Raw genomic sequence first — 21,135 nt, 5'->3', positions numbered from 1 at the left:
TGACGTAAGCCGTGCGTCAACGTGCCCAAAACCCACGTGAATCACCGAAAGACAGACAATGCAGAAAAAGATCATATTATTTGATTTATACGCATATTTTAGGGGGAAATTGCACGTATATAAGCAGAAGTGGACAGGGGATGTTTGAAACTCGCAAAATATACGACAGCTTTTGAGAAAATTGAGGGAATAATAATGCAAAGAGAATTTCGTTGCTGTTTAATATATCTTATTTTGTGTATTAACTGTTTATTGAATATTCTAGAATCTAGATGTTGTTTGTAGGTTTATATATAATATCTAAAAACCTCCACTAATCTGCTTTATGAAAAAACGTATGACTCTTTTATTATATACCTGGGTGCCAGGCGTAAATGGCTGTACTGTAATTTTGCAAGAAAATAATCTTCAGATGAACGTCCTCTAAAGACGCGTTTCAAAATTGCAATGTTGTTTGTCCTTCGTGTGCTCCCGTAGCTCCTTATGGCTGCCATAGTGACGAACGCAACAACAGACGCTTATGAAAGGCAAGTTTTCCGCTATTTTATGCTAATTATCTATTAACTTATGAATTAACTTATGTGACCAGATTTACGACTAAGACAGTACCAGTTTGTTATAATTCTCGATTAACAGCATATGTATATGAATTTTAGAGCGAACGATGATCATTGTTCATCAAACTAGCTAATATCGGATGTGGTTTGTTGTAATTTATTTGTTTTTCATTGAACATGAAGTTATTCATATACATAGTTTTTGAGATATATTCGCTTTCAGTTAGATTTGAGGTCTTATTAAGCGCGTTAACAACTGAATTGTATTGCTTTTAGTGGAATGTGTCGTTTTTCAACAGATGAAAGTCGTGTTTACTGAATAAAAGACAGCAATCATGTCCTTTAGAGATCTGAGAAGTAAGTGAACTAATAAGGGACTCTTATAACATTTATATATAAAACATGTTTCAGTATGTAGTCATAAAGCATCATAGAAATGAGTAGCTGTTGTGTAATCAGATACTGTTTCTGTAGAAATGTAGCTTATGCTAATGCATGCATGAAAAAGGTGTATGATTGGATATTAGTAGAACACTTACAGTATGATCTGGATATGTAGATTTTACAGAGATGATGAGAGCACTCGGCTACCCTCGTCTCATCTCCATGGAGAACTTCAGATCTCCAAACTTCCCTTTAGTAGCTGAAATCCTCATCTGGCTTGTTAAGAGGTAAGATATATTAATATATTATAAATATTGTGTGGTGGCAGAGAGACACCATGTTTTCTATGTCTGATATGGATGCTTAGCACTTTAAATTATGTTTTAATGATGATACAAATATAGACTGGTTTTGTGCTCCAGGGTCACATATAAAAATATTATGTACCTCAATATTAGATAATGTTAAATATTATGCAATTTTATATGAATCTTCCCGTAGATATGAACCTCAAATGGAAATTCCCAGTGATGTTGACACAGAGTCAGACAGAGTGTTTTTCATCAAAGCTGTGGCTCAATTCATGGTAAAATATATTATTATTATTATTAATGTCACCATGAACAAAGTATATGTCAAAATCACTGCATGTTCTGTGTTTCTCTAGGCGTCTAAAGCTCATGTGAAGCTCAATCTTAAGCGCCTGTATCAGGCAGATGGTTACGCTGTGAAAGAGATGCTGAAAATCACCAGCATCCTCTACAATGCCATGAAAACCAAAGAGAACACAGATGGGGAACAAAACAATGATGAAAACAGCAAGTTCAAGTTTGATCTGGGGTCAAAGGTTAGTGTCAAATGATTGATACGGTTTCATCATGAGTTCTGTCAGATTTATGAGTTATTATCATCATAATTAATCATTTGGATGTTTTGTGGCAGATAGCTGATTTAAAGGTGGCACGTCAGCTGGGATCTGAAATTACAGCAAAGGGAGCAGCTCTGTTTGACCTGCTGGGGCACGAAGAGGACCTGAGAGAGAGCAGGACGGCTGCGATAGCCCGACCGCTGGAGATCACTGAGACAGAGAGAGCTCTGAGAGCGGCTGTCAAAGACGTCACGGTAAAACACAAATCATCACTTAGTCAACCAGCAAGCACAGGTTCAGAAGATCCGGATTTTTATGATATGATCGCTTTAGTGCAGAGGGTTTTTTTACCCTTTTGACTTCCATTGTCAAAAAAAATGTATTAAAATAATTAGTAATAATTCAAATAATTAAATTCCAGATGTATCAGTAACTGAACATTCTTCAGGACAGTGTTATTTTGAATTAGATTATTATTTTTTTATTTTGTTTTCATTTTAATTGTAGTTAAACTTTAGTAATTTTGTTGTGTTTTTGTCATTTTTATTAGTTTGTTCATAGAGCAGGTTTTTATTCATTTTAATTTATTAGTTTTAGTTTATTTATTTTAATACATTTAAAATAAATTTAAAAAATCAGCAACTAGCTGAAATTAAATAATAATTTTAGGGGTTTTCATATTTTATTTCAGTTAATGATTATTTCAGAAAAAAAAAAAACATTTTTGTTAATGTTTTCAGGGTCATTTTGGATTATTTTTTACCTTTTTACTTACACATCGCAATTTCTACCCTATAAATATTTTAGAGCTTTACATAACTAGAACAATTTATATTAACTATAGAAATGCCCTTGACTTATGATTTTCTTAATTTCCATGACATTTCTAGGTCTTCCACACGTTTTAAAATTCCTACTATATCAAGGTTTTCCAAGACCCTGAAAATACTGGTACTTAAATAAAAATCCCAGTTATTGAGGGAATTAATTAAATAAGACATATGATTTTAGTTTAGTTCTCTTGATTTTTATCTTTTAGCTGATTGTAATGCTTGTTTTGTCTAATAACTCACCTTGAGGCTCGCTGGTTGAGAACCACTGCTTCAGTATTATAAAACTGAAAGAAGTTCTGAAAGAACTGCCTGTACTGAGAAATAACCTGAGGAAATTCATCCCTAAATATTGCATAAATGTTCTTGAAGGTTTGTTATGAAAGTCTCTAGAGGGCTACAAGAACTCAGTCACATTCTGTTTCAGGTCAGTTCTTGAAAAGTATGATTTTAGTGCATTCAGCGAGCAGCGTGCTTGAAATATTTACCAAGCAAAAGAACAGGAGGAGAATGGAGGAATGTCTTTGGAGGATTGTGATGTTATTTTGGGCTCTGAATGGCATCTGAATGTGTTTGCTCATCTGTGTTCAGGAGAGCATCCAAATGACAAAAGATCTGCTCAATAACGTATCGTCAGATGAGGCCAGTCTGGAGGCCAAAATCGAGAAGAAGAAACAGGACCTGGAGAGAAACCAGAAACGCTTACAAACTCTACAGAGTGTGCGGTGAGCTAATATTATTGAAATGCTATTATAGATTTAGTTAAAATATTGAATTAAGACTTTCTGGTTTCATTTTAATTTTAGTTAAAGTTTTAGGAAATATTTTGTGTTTTTATCATTTTTAATATTTAAAAAAAATATTTTATAGTTTGCTTATTTCGTTTTATTTTTTCAGTACTTCAACTTTATATATATAATTGCATATATGTTAATGTTTATTTTATTTAATGTTTTTATGGCTTTAGATGCAAAAAGGTTCAAATAATGCACAGACCATTTAGACACTGACATCTCTGACGCTGTTTCATTATGTAGTCCAGCGTTTATGGATGAATATGAGAAGATCGAGGAGGACTTGCAGAAACGGTACCAGACATACGTGGAGAAATTTCGTAACTTGAGCTTCCTGGAGCAGCAGCTAGACGACTATCACAGAGCTGAACAAGATCGCTTCGAGGTACGATCAGTGCAGATGCATCTCAACTTCGCTCTGGTACTCATGTATATAAACCATATTCATTTATCCAGATAAAAATAAAAAAAGACAAGTGAAACTTTTCAATTTCACCCAAATTCACTTTATAAAGCTTGTCCTGATGCTTCCCTGATTAATCCTTTTGCCCTTTTCTTCCAGGAAGCAGAGATGGCAATGAAAACTAGACAAAACAAATTAAAAGAGGAGGAGAAGAGGCTCATGAGAAGTGGAGGTTGGTCACACACTCTCAAACACACACATTTGAACACGTGTGTCAAAGATCTCATGAGTTCTCCTCCTCTGTAGCAAGAGATGAAGACTCAGATGTGGACATACCAGAGGATGAAGGCTCTGACAGTGACGTAGACGACGGACAGCAGCCTAGACCACACCACGCACAGATATCAGGTGATCAGCATGTAGCCCGTCATTATCTGCAGCCTCGCTCACATGCCTGTACTTGATTTGTGTTTCTGCTGCAGGTCGAGGTGGCGCTCGATTCATCGGCAGTATGGGAGGAGACAGTGAAGAGGTGAAAACACACTTTCACTCTCTATATTTCTAATTAAAACAATTTTATTTTATTACTTACTATAAGATGTTGAAATAGCTTTTATTTTTATATTTTCATTTTAAATTAATTTTTAGAAATGTTTTTGAGGTATTGTTGCTATGATACATGCAGTGGTGGCCAAAATTATTAGAACACTGGTATTTTCAGAAGCTAAAAAAAGGGTTTAAAGTCAGTTATTTCTATCTTTTGCTGTAGTGTGTCAGGAAGAAATATCAGTTTACATTTCCAAACATTCATTTTGCCATTAATTGTAATAATCCAGTGAGATTTTTGTCTGACAACAGCCAGTGCTCCACACCGAGATCTGATCTGATCATCATCCAGTCTGTCTGGAGTAACATGAAGAAACAGAACAAACTGAGACACACACACGAAAATGTTTTTGCCCCCTTCCTGTTTTTTTTTTGCATATCTGTCACACTTGAATGATTCAGAGCAAACTAATTTTAATATTACACAAAGATAACCCAAGTACATACAAAATACAGTTTTGAAATGATGATTTCATTTATTAAGGGTAAAAAGCTGTCCAAACCTGCCTGGCCCTACGTGAAAAAGTAATTGCCCCCTAAATCTAATAACTGGTTGTGCCACCCTTGGCAGCAACAACTGCAATCAAGTGTTTGCGATAACTGGCAATGAGTCTCACACATCTCTGTGGAGGAATTTTGGTCCACTCTTCTTTGCAGAATTGTTTTAATTCAGCCACACTGGAGGGTTTTCGAGCATGAATGGACGGTTTAAGGTCATGCCACAGCATCTCAATCAGATTTAAGTCCGGACTTTGACTTGGCCACTCTAAAACCTTAATTTAGTTTTTCTTGAGCCATTCAGAGGTGGACTTGCTGGTGTGTTTGGGATCATTGTCCTGCTGCATAACCAAAGTGCACTTGAGCTTGAGGTCACAAACTGATGGCCGGACATTGTCCTTCAGGATTTTCTGATAGAGTGCAGAATCCATGGTTCCATCAAGTCAAAGCAGCCTCAAACCATCACACTACCACCACCACCATGTCCGACTGCTGGTATGATGTTCGGTTTATGAAATGAAGTGTTGGTTTTAAGCCAGATGTAACGGGACACACACCTTCCAAAAAGTTAAACTTTTGTCTCATCGGTCCACAGAATCATTTACCCAAAAGTCTTGGGGATAATCAAGATATTTTTTGGCAAATGTGAGATGAGCCTTTGTGTTCTTTTTGGTCAGCAGTGGCTTTTGCCGTGGAACCCTTCCATGGATACCGTTTTTGCCCAGTCTTTTTGTTATTGTTGAATCATGAACACTGACCTTAATTGAGGAAAGTGAGGCCTGCAGTTCTTTAGATGTTGTTCTGGGATCTTTTATGACCTCCTGGATGAGTCGTCGTGGCGCTCTCGGAGTAATTTTGGTAGGCTGGCCACTCCTGGGAAGGTTCACCACTGTTCCAAGTTTCCTCCATTTGTGGATAATGGCTCTGACCGTGGTTCGCTGGAGTCCCAAAGCCTCAGAAATGGCTTTTTAACTCTTTCCAGACTGATATGTGTCAACTATTTTGTTTCTCATCTGTTCTTGAATTTCTTTAGATCGTGGCATGATGTGTTGTTCTTTAAGCATGCTTCACTTTGTCAGACGGGTTCTATTTAAGTGATTGCTTGATTCAACAGGTCTGGCAGTAATCAGGCCTGGGTGTGGCTAGTGAAATTTAATACAGCTTTCTAAAATACTGTGGTTAATCACAGTTCTTTCATGATTTAACAGGAGGGGGCATTTCATTTTTCATGTAGGGCCAGGTAGGTTTGGACAGCTTTTTCCCTTAATAAATGATCATAATTTTAAAAAGGCATTTTGTATTTACTTGCATTATCTTTGTGTAATATTAAAATTTGTTTGATGATTTGAATCTTTTAAGTGTGACAAATATGTAAAAAAAAACAAACAAAAAAACAGGAAGGGGGCAAAAACCTTTTCACGGCACTGTATCTATCTATCTGTCAATCTATATGTGTGTATGTATATGTAGTTTTAATTTATTTTTCACTTTTGGTTTGAGTAATTTTAGTACTTCAGTTGAAACTTATTTCAGTTGCTTGTTCAGTTGCATTTCTTTTTTGTTTTTTATTTCTACTATTTTTAATAGTTTTAGTTAATAATAAAACTGAACCAACATATTTTCTTAATTTCTTGTTCTATTCTTCAGAGTTTTCAGATTATTCAGCCAATCATGGTTTCCTAGGCTTGCTTTCTTCACGTTTTCATGTTTTTCCTCCATGATCTTATAAAACTTATCTACAGTCATTGTGCTTTCATTTTATTTTCTCTCTATATATGCCGCCAGCTCTCATTTCATTCACTCCGTTTTCACTCCATCTCTCTTTCTCTTCCTCTGCACTCGTTCTTCAAGCCCAGAGTAAAGGAACGAGTCCATCTATCCGGCAGCGGCCGGAAGAAAAAGAGAAGAAAGGTGGTGTGTGTGTCAGTGTTATTTTAGTATTATTATGCTATTATAGCATTTTTAAATACTTTTTATTAGCTTTTATTTTTTGTGCGTGTCATTTTGATTAGTTTTTTTATATTTGTGTTTAGCTTTATTTTTAAAACTTATTTTATTTCAGTTAGTTGCCAAGGCAACATTTCTAATTCTAAATTTACATTTTTCATCCAATTTTTATATTTCTTTTATTCAGCTTTTTTTTCCAATTATAAAAAACAATTTTAATTGCTTTAGTTAACAATAACACTGACGTGCGTGTGTCTAAATGTGAAAATCTGGTGGTTCTGCAATAATTAATTTTGATCATTCTTAATTAGGGATATTGATTGAGCCCCGTTTCAGTTACCCTCCGCTGAGTGCGGTGTGTGTCTTCGGCTGTAATTCACAATGTGCTTTGCTTTGCAGTCAGAGGATAGTGAGATCGACGTAGACGATGATGATGAAGATGGTGAAGAAGATGAGGAGGAAGAGGAAAACGAGGATCTGGATGAAGACAATGACAGTCTGGAGGGCTCCTCCACCAAACCAGGACGCTCAAAGCGATCGCTACACCCACAAATCCTTGAGGAGAGCGATAATGATTTTTAATGTGCAACCAGCATGCATTAAAGGAATAGTTCACCCAAAAATGAAAATTTGCTGAAGATTAATTCACCTTAGGCCATTCAAGATATAGTTAAGTTTGTTTCTTCATGGAAAGAGATTTGGAGAAATTTAGCACTTGCTCACCAATGGATGCTCTGCAGTGAATGGGTGCCGTCAGCTGATAAAAACATCACAATAATCCACAAGTAATCCAGTCAATTAAAACACTTTAATGATGGATTTGTTTCTTACAAGCAAGTAGTTTTTTGCTTCACAAGACATGAATTGATGCAGTGGTGTGGTGTGGATTATTGTGATGTTTTTATCAGCTGTTTGGACTCTCATTCTGACGGCACCCATTCACTGCAGAGCATCCATTGGTGAGCAAATGAAATCTGTCCCGAACAAACTCATCTATATCTTGGATGGCCTAAGAGTGAGTAAATTTTCAAAAAGTTAAAATTTTGGGTGAACTCTACCTTTAAATAACCATGCATTTGCTAAAAGGATAACAGACTTCAATTCTTATGTAAATTGCTGCATCGACCTGAATGTGACAATTCACATCATTTTTTTTTCATGACACGGGAACAAGATAAATATCTGTAAATAACAAAATGTAATTTCCAGTATATATGAATATACCTTCTCATCTGTATTCAAGTGTAGACGCCTGTTTAATTGCCGTTAACATTCTCAGTTACTTGAATTCATCTGAATGAAAGCTCAGCAAAATTGTTGTATGATGTGTTTTATTAAGGCAACGTCTTTGTCATTTCTGTTTTATAAAATAAACATTTATTATTACACAACTTCAATACATAAACTTTGGAAATATTTACATGAATAAGGCTCTAAATAAACATGCTGCGTGTGCTAGATATCCACCACACAATCTGGAGCACCAGCTTTGATGGCGTCTGAGACGACCTTTGCCCCTGACTCCCCGATGCCGTTACCCTGGAGACTGAAGCAGAAATAGGAAATCATGACACACATCACAGAATCTCACTCAGGATCTGAGGTGAAATGTGCCACTCACAGCAAAACTGAAATGATCAGTGTTCAGAATCACACCCACAGCCAGTGCTAAACATTTACCACGTGGCACGCAATCATGACACACTGTGGTTGAACCTCTCACACACAGACGGCGGTTCACACATAGACCCACACACACACACACACACAGACTGACTTGATGTAGGTGAGCTGATGGTTTCCTCTCAGTGCAGTAGCGATGAAGATCGCTCCATCCATCCCCAGAGAATTCTCCTGTAGACTACAAACACAACATTTTTTTAATCAGAGTATATGATTATATAGGAGAGTAATGTGTTCTGTAGACATACTTCAGACTTCTCAAGCTCCTGTTTTTCTTCAGAGCACTGGAAAACGCCTTCGCTCCTTCCATCCCAATGGAGTTTCCACGCAGACTAAACAAAAATGGGAAATATTGAGTAATATTTTAGTTTTTAAAGAGAGTTTATCATACACTGTGCCAGTTATTTCTTTCTTTTTTTCCTAGTTGTATGCAAAAATTATTTTTCTGTTCAAAGGCTTGGGGTCAGTAAGAATTTAGTTTTTTTTTTTAAAGCAATTAATAATTTTATTTAGAGAAGATGCATTAAATTGATCCAAAGTGACGGTAAAGACATTTATAATGTTTCAAGAGATTTTTATTTCAAATAAATGCTGTTCTTTTGAAATCAGCAAATCAGAATGATTTCTGAAGGATCATGTGACACTGAAGACTGGAGTAATGATGCTGAAAATTCAGCTTTGATCACAGGAATAAACTACTTTTTAAAATATTTTCAAATAGAAAACAGTAAAAAAAAAAAAAAAGGTAACAATATTTTACAATATTACTGTTTTTTGGGCTGGGTAAGCAGAAGATACTTACTCTAGTGTATGAAGGCTTTCGTTGACCACCAGAGCATCCGCTAGAGCAACAGCCCCTGATTTACCCGCTGATACACCCTGAAGACTTCACAACACACACATGCAAGATCAGACACAATCAGCTTTAGCAAACATAAGGACGAAAACTGAAGTGAGACTCACTAGAGCACACTGAGAGAAGAGTTTGACCTCAGAGCACTGGCCAGAGCAATGACACCGTTATCACCCAGAGCGTTCTCCTGCAGACTGACAGAGAAACACACAACGGCTCATCATTCAAGACACATATCACTACATTACAATATATATTTTTCAATGAGACATGCACTTTTTAAAAAAAAAAATATTTGTTTCATTCCAAACAAAAGTCGTTTTCAGCCTAATGCATTAGAGAGCATTTCATTCTGTAGTTCCTTAATAAACCTTCTATGTTGTAGCACTTTCCACAAAAACCAAAACATGGATCTGAAGAACCTGTGCATTCTTGAAAATAAAGTTTCCAAAAGGGGGGTTTCACAGTAATGAACCATTTTTTCTTAATGTTAAGAACATTTGGTCCAACTTTATATTAGGTGGTCTTAACTACTATGTACTTTTAAATTAATAATTTGGTACAATGCACTTATTGAGTACATACATGTGTATTTATATTTTTAAAAATACCTATATTGTAGATACATGTTACGTTAGTGCTCCCAAGACACGGCAGGCAGGGATATCCAAAACAATAAACTTTACTCACGACGATTCAGGCTGGTGTAACACATATAATAGCGGACAAAGCAAACAGGGGAGAACACATGCTTTAAAGGCTGAACGTAATCAAGGAAGAACAGAAACAGATGTGGAGCTAATTAACTAATAATCATAGGAACAAACTAGGTAGGAAGACAGAGACATAACTAAACAAAAACAGATCAGAAACACTAATTATTACACTGTTGACCCATCCCTTAAACCTACCCATACCACCAAACCTGTCCCTAACCTTACCCATATCCCACCTCAATAGCAGCAAAAGTGTTCTGCAATACAATATGAACACAATAAGTACATTATACTTATTTTTTGATGTAAGTACATAGTAGTTAAGGCCACCTAATATAAAGTTAGACCGAACATTTTTCCACTATAAAGAACCTGGTTGTTAAATGCTAATAAAGAATACTCTTAAAAATAAAGGTGCTTTATTGGAATTATTGGTTCCATGAAGAACCTTTAACATCCATGGAACCTTTCCATTCCACAAAAGGTTCTTTAGACTTTCAAAACTTAAAAAACAAATCGCTCTTCTATGGTACCACTGTAAAAACCCCTTAAAAGAGTGTAAGCTCTTATGGTTCTAAAATGCTTTAAAGCAGCATTGAAGAAACTTTTATTTTTAAAAATATGGAGTCAATGAGATAACAAAATATCAGTGATCTATGGAGATGATTTTGCACAGGAAAGGACTGCTAGCGTTTGATGCATGAGGATGTAAAAGTTCTTACTCCAGCAGCTGAATGCAGGTGTTGCTCATGAGAGACTGAGCTAAAGCTTTAGCGGCTCCAGCCTTTATGAAGTTCCACTGGAGACTGAAATACACACACACAGGAATATATTAGTCATTTATATTTGAAACGGATTTCTAAAAGCAACACCTTCATATGAAGTCAGTGTGATAGATAGCATGATCTCACATCCTAACATGGACAACATCACATCCTGACCTCGACGATTTCATTACCCGACCAAGAGTCATCTTTAAGGTTCTCATTAGCTCATCTCTTTTGTATTCATTTCTAAGTGTATGAATATGTGTGTTTTGTGTTGGTGTTTCTGATAGTTTCAGGAGTGTATATTATTGAGATGATGTGTGTTTTCTCACTGTAAGGATGTTATTGCTCTGTTGACTCTCATGGCTTCAGCGATGGCCGTCACTCCCTCATCGTGAAGAAGATTAGCGGTCAAACTTACACACAGATAAAAACACCGATAAATGATTTGCAATACATTCAGGGTGAGTAGAACAAAAGCTCAATACACGGTGACACAAAGAGTACTACATTTAATTTGAAATGACTTTGTGAAACAAAATGCTTCAGTTTTGAGGCAAGAAAGTTCATGTGATTATTTGATAGATTAACAAAAAAACTCCAAAAATTGATAAATTTGATTATATCGCTTCAAAATTAAAAACTGATTATATAACGAATATACATTTATAAGTTAATAATAAATGACGGTTTATTTTAATAGGAAATAAACAAAAAAAAATATTGCATGAAATTTCATATTTCTAGTCTATTACAATTAGCTTTTTACATATTATTAAATGTATTAATTTTTTTAATTATTACATTTTTTATTACATACAATTTAATATATATATATATATAAATGAATAAAGCTAATATTTATTACAGACTACATTTTTTATTTTACTTAAAAAATATTTAGAATAATTTACAATATTTATAAGTTAAATATTTATACATATTTAAAACATTTGTAGTATTTTTAATATAGATATGTGAAAAAATACATACACAAACATTATTTTTAGTCTTAATTAGCTTTATATAAAACCAGTAAAAGACAAAGGCATGTGTTCATTTTGACATTAAACATGTTTTTTGTGTGTACTTACTCGAGTTCTCTAAGACAAGTGTTGACTTTTAAGGCTTTGGCGATGTCTTTGGCTCCAGCGACTCCTATTGAATTCTCCCTCAGACTGACACACACAATCAGAATTATTCCTTAGCCAGAACATTCATGTTTAAATAGTTTAATACTGTGGCGTTAGACATTGACATACTTGAGACAGCTGAGTCCTCGGTTTGACTGAAGAGCGTGCGAGAGAGCTTTAATGCCTCTGTCACTCACGGAGTTACTCTGAAGACTGAAAACATGAGAGAAACAGATCAGACGTTTATTCACATTCATTGATTGGATTATTTGTAATGAGCTGGCTCATTTAATGTGTTTTACCTGAGCGTGTGGAGTACATGGTTGACCATAAGAGCCTGAGCCAGAGCGACTGTTCCCAAATCACCCAAATGATTGCTGGAGACACTGCAATAACATTCACACAGACAGAATTATTTTCAGCAGAGAGTTTAATCTGATCAGATTTTGAGCTGACACTTCAGCCTCTTACTTGAGATCTTGTAGAGTTTGATTCTTTGTAAGGGCTTCTCCGATTTTTTTCACTCCTTCTGGCCCGATGCTGTTCTTCTGAACGCTGCAATACATGCAGATTTGTGTTTATGATGCTCTGCTGAAGTGCACACACACACACACACGCACACACACTAAAACAAAGACCTACTTGAGTGTGGTGAGCTTTCGGTTTGATTGAAGAACCTCCGCCAGTGCACGCGCTCCTTCATCCTCTATGTGGTTATTCTGCAGACTGCATGAATCAACACGCACGCACATCCAGTCAAACAAAAACACACATACAGTATGCTCATATGTGCTCACAAGCGTGTACAAATTAAAGCAAATAATTGATTAAAGATTTGTTTATGCATTAAATTCAAAATGTATTTCTTCAAAAATTATTTAATAAATAAAAACATTCATTTTATTTATTATAAATATTTTTTACACTTACAGCTGTAACAATTTTATTATGTAGAATTCACTTGACTGACAGAAGGACCTCATTAGTTCTTTTATTAAATTTATTAAACAAAAAAAACTTAATTAGAAAAAATTAGGAAATAATATTTTATAAAAATAATATGAATAAATAAAATTATTTTTTATAAATATTACAACAAAAAAATAAAAAGCTGTAACAATTCTATAATGTTTGTCAGAACTCACTTGACTGACATGAGGATCTCTTTTATTATTGCAATTTAATCAATTAGAAATATATATTATTTAAATAATGTTTCATAAATAAATAAATAGATTTTATTTATTATACATATTACAATATTTTGAAAAAATTAAAACAATAACAATTCTATAATGGTTTATCAGAACTTACTGGACTGTCACGAGGACCTGGTTCATTTTTAGGGCCTCGCACAACGTCTTTGCTCCCTTGGCACCAATATTATTGCCACGAAGACTAAAAAAAAATCAGAGATCAGTTTTATTAAAATCTATTTTATTTTCTCTTGTTGATTCGGATTATAAGGATCAAGGACACAAGAAAAGACGTATCACATGAGTTTGCACCATGTTTTTAAATGACCTTGTAATTGCTAGTGAAAATGCAAAATGATCAATAAATTAAAAAAAAAAAAGTCACCGACTCCAGGGTTGTGAGGGTTCGGTTGACGAGTAGAGCCCGACTGAGCGGTTTAATGCCTTTGCTGCTTATGGAGTTATCAGCCAGACTAATAAAAGAGAGAGAAAGAGAGTTAAACAAGTTAAAGGTTGTATAAAAACATCCTAGCATTCAAAAGGTTGGGGTCTGTAAGTCTCTCCTGCTCACCAAGGCTGCAATTATTTCACAAATTACAGTAAAATCAGTTATATTGTGAAATATTATTACACATTATCTATTTGAATATTTTAAAATATTATTTATTCCTGTGATTCAAAGCTGAATTTTCAGCATCATTACTCCAGTCTTCAGTGTCATACGATCCTTCAGAAATCATTCTAATATTGCTCAAGAAACATTTGTTTATCAATGTTTTGCTAAACCGTTATCCGTTAAGTATTTGATTAATTAAAAGTTCAGAAGAACAATATTTATATTTATTTAGAAGCCATTTTTGTAACAATGTAAATGTCATTTTTGATCAATTTACTGTAATGCACCCTTGAATAAAAGTGTTAATTTCTTGCAAAATAATAAAACTTACTGTATACGGTAGTGTATATGTGTGTGTCCATACCTGAGCATTTGAATATGGCACTCTTTGGCACTCAGCAGACTTCCCAACAGCTCCATGGTGCCTTCCTTAAACTCATTGTTTTCCATTCTGCACAACATACATATACAGAGTTAATAAGATACACATTTAACATGAAAAATAACTCAAACTTAGGTGTGTTTCTCACACAAATCTGTAATATGGCTTTGGAAGTCTTTAAATATAGAACTCAAACTGTATATACTAACTTTATGCTATAGAGTTTTGTCTTTTAAGTATAAACATGCACATTTCACCTCAGCTTACTGCAGTACAGCAGCTGTGGGAGGAGCCTCTTCAAAGAGGAGGAGTCTAGGCAGTTGGACAGTTGTGTCTCTTCGGTACATGCGTCTGATACTTGCAACAAGTAGGCGAGAACAGCACAAACTCCGCCTTTCAGCTTTCCCCGCAGGCTGCAGTTAATTAGATCGTCCTCTACGGATCGTAGCCACTCTGCCTGCTGCAGCTCCGCCAGACACGTTACTATCGTGACGCTGCGCATGCTAACGGCGTCGCCTCCTGTCCCAGTCACTGCGTTTTGAAGCAAAGTTGTCGCTGTTGTGCGCTGGGTCACCTGCTCCTCGTGCCCAACGCCCAGCGAACCACCTAGCAAAGCAGCAGCCGCTGGAGACAGCAGCCCTGACAGGAAGCGCATAAAGAGGTCGAGGTTGCCTTGCGCCGTGGCGTCTGATTGGTTGGTTTTCTGCAGCGCAGCGCGGTAGTGGCTGTGGAAGCCAATGCGGGGCCAGGAAACACCGCTTTCGGAAAACAGATCGAACATCCCACGCCTCGACGAAACATAGTAAAAGAGCGCCCCCAGGAACTCCTGCACGGACGTGTGTGTGAACTGCCACGCCACGCTATTGGACAACCAGCTTTGCCTGCGCTGGAGGATGCGGTAGCTGAGCGCCCCACCCTGAGGTGGTACGTCGACACTGTAAGTTCGCAATTCTGTCTCGCTAAACGTATACCGTCGTCGTAAGAGGCTATAAAAAGCAAGGCGACCCAGAGTGCTAAGCGGCTTCCTGATGCCTCCACTGGGCGTGTCTGATCCAGAGAGGTGTGGCCAACAGTAGTGGGCGTAGACTTCTGTTAACGTTCGAGGAAGGGGCGTGGAATCCGAGTCCAACTTTAGAAGCCGCGATAGCGTAGTTACGATAATGTGGCAAACCGCGGGCACAGAAGACAAAATGAGCAATGGTTTCTGGGAATTCAGGTAAGTCCACACATGGGAGGAGACATCCTCAGGTGCGTTTGTTTCAGACGGTGAACTGTCTTGTGATATCGAATACGCATCTAGCGTGTTCATAATACAGTGATTAATATAATCCTTTATTTGCGTTCGGGAAAGAGGTGGGACTTCCGTCACACGGTCGACCAATCCTGCTGGAACTTTCGCACCAGTGCCAGGCCTTGACAAAAGCCAGAGCGTTGCCCCTGGCAACAGGTTACCTCGTACAATGTTCGCAATGAGATCCGACACGGGAATTTCACGACGAGGGTCGCTAGTGGACGGGGCATCTGCGAAATCCAGCGACTGGCGAAATTCTTCCAATCCGTCCAAAATGAGCAACACTTTGCAGGATTCGTTAAATAAAATTACGTCCATGTTATCATACGGCACGCACAGTCGCAGCAATCGCTCGACCGATAGCCGATCGAAACTGCTCAATTCCCAGCATGCAATAGGGATTGCGAGACTCAGCTCTGGATAGATCTGACCGGAGCTCCATAGCTGGATGAAACGGCGGACCAGTCGGCTCTTCCCGCTGCCGGCCACGCCCACCGTCAGTGTCACGCGAGGGGCGGTGCTAACTCTCGTCAAAGGAGCGATCAGCTTGTCCAATCCCAGCACTCGACCGTGAAGTGGCCCCGCCCCTCTGTTGACTGACACCTGTACGAGGTCGTGTTCTCGCTGCTGAAGGTCAGATACGCACTCTATGAGGAGTAAAGTGGAATTTGAGTTGCCAGCGACTTGCGCCAATAAATTTTCATCTTCTTTGAGTCGCTGAATGAGAGCGTCTTTATACGGTCGAACCACAGAGTCTGCGGAGAGAAAGAGACAGACGTGAGGAACTTTAAGGTTTACTTTAAACTTGTGAGGAATTTTAAAAGAACAAACAAATTAAGCACATAAACTAACCATGTACAGTTATAAGGTTGTATTCAGTCAGGTGTGAACTTTGAAGATAAGTCTGAAGGGCGGCGCCATGTGGATCAGTGACAGACAGGAACTCAACCAATAAATGCACTTTATCTTTCAACGACCCCATTTCCTGGATAAGCCCCGCCTCCTGTGCACTAAGCAGGTCTGCCTTTCTCATGTGATGGACTACATTTACCAAAATGGAGGTGGAGAAGAACCGTTGCAACAATGTCTGGTGTCTGCGTAACCACCCAGAATCTGAGGAACAAACACATAGATACACAAATATATAATTTAGTGTAAGGAATGCATAAAATGTTAAAAATGGGAATGCACAGATACTAAATTTTTGGCCAGCCCTGAGATAGATATATATATATATATATATTGATCTTTAATATTTATCATAATTATTTAATTTTATTTAATTGTAAATATATTTATATTTATACATTTCAATATTTAATATAAATGACTGATAACAAAAAAATGGGCTATATCTTTGTGGGCTGTATCTTCTTATCTCTACCTTCCATGCTTTTGCTAGTCTCTTGTTTTTGAGCATTGGACTTCAGATCCAGGTAGCAGTACTCCTGCCATGGGATATGGGAATGTCTATCCATCCCAGAGCGCTAGGAATCCAGCTCTGTGTGTGTGTCAGACCCTCAGTGTCATTCAGTGGCATCCATTTCCCTGTAACACAGACCGACAACACATCATCAATCAAACGGATACAGTCACCATCACAGCATCATGGTTTTGCACAGACAAACAATGCTTATCTTCTTCCAGATTCTGAACTCTGTTCAGAATTTAAAAAAAGTTCAATGTCCTTAAAACGTCTTGAATAAAACAAGTAGAGAAATGTCCAGAGGTGCACATGTCAGTTCTCTGGAATCCAAGACTGAACCTCATTACCCACATGCTTCAACAAGCACTGTGTCACCATGGTTACAGCATGACAGCGGTCCCAAACAGATGCGAGGTACAGTTTACAAGCCTGTAGCAACAAGACAACAATGACAATCTTATGCCACAATATGCCTCGTTTCTATTAACAAAACAACCTGCATGCCAGTTAGGAAATTAAAAGCTCAGGGGAGGTAGAAACTGCAGCATTGGCCTTCCCCTCAAACACATTATGAGTCCTATATGACAGACAGACCCGGGTAGATTACTTACAAATTGTAATCCATTACGGATTACAGATTACATGATGAAAACTGTAGTTAGTAACGTAATCTAGGTTACCCATTTTTGGTAATGTAATCTGACTGCTTTTTTAGATTACTTTTTTAACGTACCATATCGATATAAAAAAGCAAAGATAAAGAAAATATATTCCATGTTTTGATGTCAATGTCATAAAAAGCATTAAACATTACATTAATGAATTGATAGAGAGTGAATAGGGAGTTGATAAAAACCTAATAATTAATTAAATCATAAAAATGTAAAATAAAGCAATTTAAACACTTGGAAACTAAAACTACAAATATTGTATTTGTTTACCTGCATGTCAGTGTGACCATTAACCAGCATCAGAGAACTGTGAACATGCGAATGTGTTGTTACATGATTGAAATATTAACAGTTTCTGCAATATTTCAACAAATATTTTATTTTAAGGGGTGACAAAAACGTTTGGGAATCCCTGCATTAAACACACATTAATAAACACAAAAACGGCGACACGCAAGTCGTCCAGGATTGAAATATTTTCATCAAGGCTTCCAGAATCCATAAATTATGAATAATTTATTGCCACTGTGTGAATAATGTAATCATGTAATCCATAAAAAGTAAATATAATCTGATTACAAGTAAATCTGATTAACATGTAATATACTCTAATTACAAGTACTACATTTTTGGAATATGATTACATAATCCAGATTAAATGTGATCAGTTACTGTCCAGCAATGATGACAGAAACAGTGCAGTCAGCAGAAAGTTTTCAAGCCTTCGACTCTGCAGATGTTATGAGGTTAATGCAGGAAGCCCTGGAAACCTCATGCTTGAGCCAAAGTAGCCTGTAGACCTAAAAGACTTAGCAGCATATTTATATTCATAAGCATGTAATAATCAAATATAGCTGTCAGTTAAATTGAAAAAGGAGGCTACATGTAGTCATCGAATGAATTAATTCGTGGACAATGTTTATTTAATTGTGTGTGTATACATATGTATATAAGAAAGATTTCAATATAAAATATACATTTTGTTTTTGAAAGAAGTCTCACCACGGCTGCACTTATTTGATAAAAAAAAATTCAGTAAAACAGGCATATAGTAAAATATTATTACAATTTAAAATAACTGTTTTCTATGTGAACATATTTTAAAATGTAATTTATTTCTGTGATCAAAGCTGATTTTTCAACATCATTACTCCAGGCTTCAGTGTCACATGATCTTCAGAAATCATTCTCAAATAAGGATTTGCTGCTTAAGAAACATTTCTCATTATTATCAGTGTTGAAAACAGTTGTGCATCTTAATGTTTTCATGGAAACCATGATGCATTTTTCAGGACACTTTCACGACATTCAATTAATAAAAAAGAACAGCATTTATATGAAATAAAAATCGTTTGTAAGATTATAAATGCTTTGCAGTTACTTTTGATTATAAGTGTTTTTAAAACAAATCATACTGACCTAAAACTTTTTAATGGCCAAAATCAATTTAAGAAGATGTAAATGTTCACATACTGTAGGTTCAGTAAGAAACAGACCCGGTAACACAGAACAGCAGTGTCAATGTCATGTTACACTTGATGTGTAAATCGGCCTAAACGTGTTCAAACAACAGTAGGTCACTTCCTTTGTGGTATTTTAATAACAAATATAGCAAGAATTATTTTTTTCCCATGGTTGGGTTAAAAGTAGTTATCATACACCATATCTATATATAAAATAGGATCAAAACTGATTGACTGGACCCTTACAAATATCCAGAGCTTCTTCTAAAACATCATTTACTTTTAAATCTAGACAGCCAGAATACCCTAGCAACCACCATAATTATCCTAGTAACCCCTCAGAATACCCTAACAACCATCCTAAATACCCTAGTAACCCCTCAGAATACCCCAGCAACCAACCTTTATCCTAGTAACCACTCAGAATACCCCAGCAACCAACCTTTATCCTAGTAACCACTCAGAATACCCTAACAACCATCCTAAATACCCTAGTAACCACTCAGAATACCCTAGCAACCATCCTAAATACTCTATTAACCATTCAGAACATACTAGCAACTATCCTAAATACCCTAGCAACCTTCCTAAATACCACAGTAACCACTCAGAATACCCTAGCAGCCATCCTTTACCCTAGCAACCATCATAAATACTTTAGTAACCATTAAGAATACCTTAGCAACCATCCTTTGTCCTAGCAACCATCCTAAATACCTTAGTAACCACTCAAAAAAACCATAGCAACTATCCTTTACCCTAGCAACCATACTAAATATACATTTAGTCATTTAGCAGATGCTTTTATCCAAAGCGACTTACAAATGAGGACAATAGAAGCAATCAAAACCAACAAAAGAGCAACAAAATGCAATTGCAAAAGTCTCGGTTAGCCTAACGCAGTACACGTAGCAAGGTGTACACATATATATATAGAAAGCTAGTGTTAGAGTTTATTTTAAATACTTAAATACCTTAGCAACCATCCTAAATACCATAGTAACCACTCAGAACACCAAGATACATGTATATAAAAACGTTTTCTTAAAAAAAACCGAATGAAATAATGATTTTACAACAGCAATATTAATTAATGTAACTATGTTTAACATTTACAGTTTTTTGAAGATTGTGTGTTCAAAAAAATAGAAATTCTCCAGCAATTAACTACATACGGCTCATGTTTAAGGACAAACACCTTATACACACAAATTTATCATATAAAATATAGCTAATCCACTTGATGATGAAAGGAAATACTCACTGTTGATTAAGTGGTGTTGATCTTGTTGGTCTTCAGATCTGGAGGCTCCAAACACACAAACTCAAGTGCAGGAGCATCAGGTGTGTTTCTGAGCACAGGAAGTCTTGCTAGCATCTGCTAACCTCTGCTCTTCTCTACCCTACTTCTCACGAAACTCATCTTCATCCTCCATTCGACACTTTTTCTGTTTGAGTGTCTCTGTCACACACCGTCTGTCTTTTTCTTTCCCTCTCTTCTATCCTTCCTGTTGCACCTCCTTCTCTTCCTGTGCAGCAGGCCACAGATGCACTTTTGACGCGTAGCATTGTCTGACATGCTGTCACTATGTGCACAAAGCCACATACACATACATGCACAGGCTTCCACGCGCTCGCTTTACATAAGCATTAGACTGTAAAAATACTCACAACACAAAAACACATTTTCACACATGACTACAGCTGTGTGTGATGAATAACACAAGATAAGATCATGCATGTGAGCTAAAATGCATACAGAAAAAAATAAAAGTCAATGCAGGTCAATATATGTGTGACTTTGTCTTAAGAAGATGCATCTGATACAGACAGGACAGGAAGTGCTGATTAAAAGAACAGGAAGAGAAACAAGAGACTGAGAGATCAGACTGACAAATGAGACAAAGATGCAGACCACTAAAAAATAAATAAGTATACGGGGTCAGTTTGGGGTCAAGGATGCATTAAATTGAACAAAAGTGACAGTAAAAGACATTCATAATGTTACCAAAGATTTCTCTTTTAAATAAATGCTGTTCAAAGAATCCTGA

At 36.5% G+C, this 21,135-nt stretch overlaps 2 protein-coding genes across 3 annotated transcripts; one reads left to right on the top strand and one right to left on the bottom strand.

Moving 5' to 3' along the window:
• Nucleotides 1-11: 11 nt before the first annotated feature.
• Nucleotides 12-8,287, top strand: LOC306864969 (clusterin-associated protein 1 homolog). Its single transcript, XM_079409291.1, has 12 exons — nucleotides 12-527; nucleotides 857-914; nucleotides 1,117-1,228; nucleotides 1,443-1,527; nucleotides 1,609-1,788; nucleotides 1,884-2,063; nucleotides 3,231-3,364; nucleotides 3,677-3,818; nucleotides 3,996-4,068; nucleotides 4,143-4,244; nucleotides 4,319-4,368; nucleotides 7,287-8,287. Exons 2-12 carry the CDS (start codon nucleotides 893-895, stop codon nucleotides 7,467-7,469), a joined length of 1,263 nt encoding a protein of 420 aa, XP_079265417.1. The 5' UTR covers nucleotides 12-527; nucleotides 857-892; the 3' UTR covers nucleotides 7,470-8,287.
• nlrc3 (NLR family, CARD domain containing 3) lies at nucleotides 8,203-20,741 on the bottom strand. Of its 2 annotated transcripts, none has more exons than XR_013783827.1 (19): nucleotides 20,349-20,585; nucleotides 16,909-17,072; nucleotides 16,377-16,637; nucleotides 14,491-16,279; nucleotides 14,216-14,302; nucleotides 13,625-13,708; nucleotides 13,354-13,437; nucleotides 12,682-12,765; nucleotides 12,511-12,594; nucleotides 12,342-12,425; nucleotides 12,169-12,252; nucleotides 12,001-12,084; nucleotides 11,239-11,322; nucleotides 10,862-10,945; nucleotides 9,534-9,617; nucleotides 9,373-9,449; nucleotides 8,819-8,902; nucleotides 8,665-8,748; nucleotides 8,203-8,433 (listed from the first exon to the last, which is right to left on the bottom strand). XR_013783827.1 is itself a non-coding variant. In XM_079409290.1 (19 exons), exons 2-19 carry the CDS (start codon nucleotides 17,000-17,002, stop codon nucleotides 8,343-8,345), a joined length of 3,414 nt encoding a protein of 1,137 aa, XP_079265416.1. In that variant the 5' UTR covers nucleotides 17,003-17,072; nucleotides 20,349-20,741; the 3' UTR covers nucleotides 8,203-8,342. The 2 variants fall into 2 exon arrangements, 1 of the variants encoding a protein (XP_079265416.1); XM_079409290.1 differs by having other exon boundaries at nucleotides 9,373-9,456; nucleotides 20,349-20,741.
• Nucleotides 20,742-21,135: the final 394 nt, after the last annotated feature.

The sequence above is a fragment of the Barbus barbus genome (genome assembly GCF_936440315.1).
Source record: "Barbus barbus genome assembly, chromosome: 46".
In the NCBI taxonomy this organism is placed as follows: Eukaryota; Metazoa; Chordata; class Actinopteri; order Cypriniformes; family Cyprinidae; genus Barbus; species Barbus barbus.
Note: the sequence above shows the minus strand (reverse complement) of the source record. Positions and strands in the feature narration are given on the sequence as shown.

Excerpts from the sequence above, each read along its gene's own strand:
- LOC306864969 (XM_079409291.1), top strand. The coding sequence starts at position 893 with ATGTCCTTTAGAGATCTGAGAA. Across the intron at positions 1,229-1,442 it reads CTCATCTGGCTTGTTAAGAG|ATATGAACCTCAAATGGAAA; the intron begins GTAAGATATATT and ends ATCTTCCCGTAG. Across the intron at positions 1,789-1,883 it reads AGTTTGATCTGGGGTCAAAG|ATAGCTGATTTAAAGGTGGC; the intron begins GTTAGTGTCAAA and ends GTTTTGTGGCAG.
- nlrc3 (XM_079409290.1), bottom strand. The coding sequence starts at position 17,002 with ATGGATAGACATTCCCATATCCCATGGCAGGAGTACTGCTACCTGGAT. Across the intron at positions 16,638-16,908 it reads GACTAGCAAAAGCATGGAAG|ATTCTGGGTGGTTACGCAGA; the intron begins GTAGAGATAAGA and ends TTTGTTCCTCAG. Across the intron at positions 13,438-13,624 it reads CGAACCCTCACAACCCTGGA|TCTTCGTGGCAATAATATTG; the intron begins GTCGGTGACTTT and ends ATTTTTTTTTAG.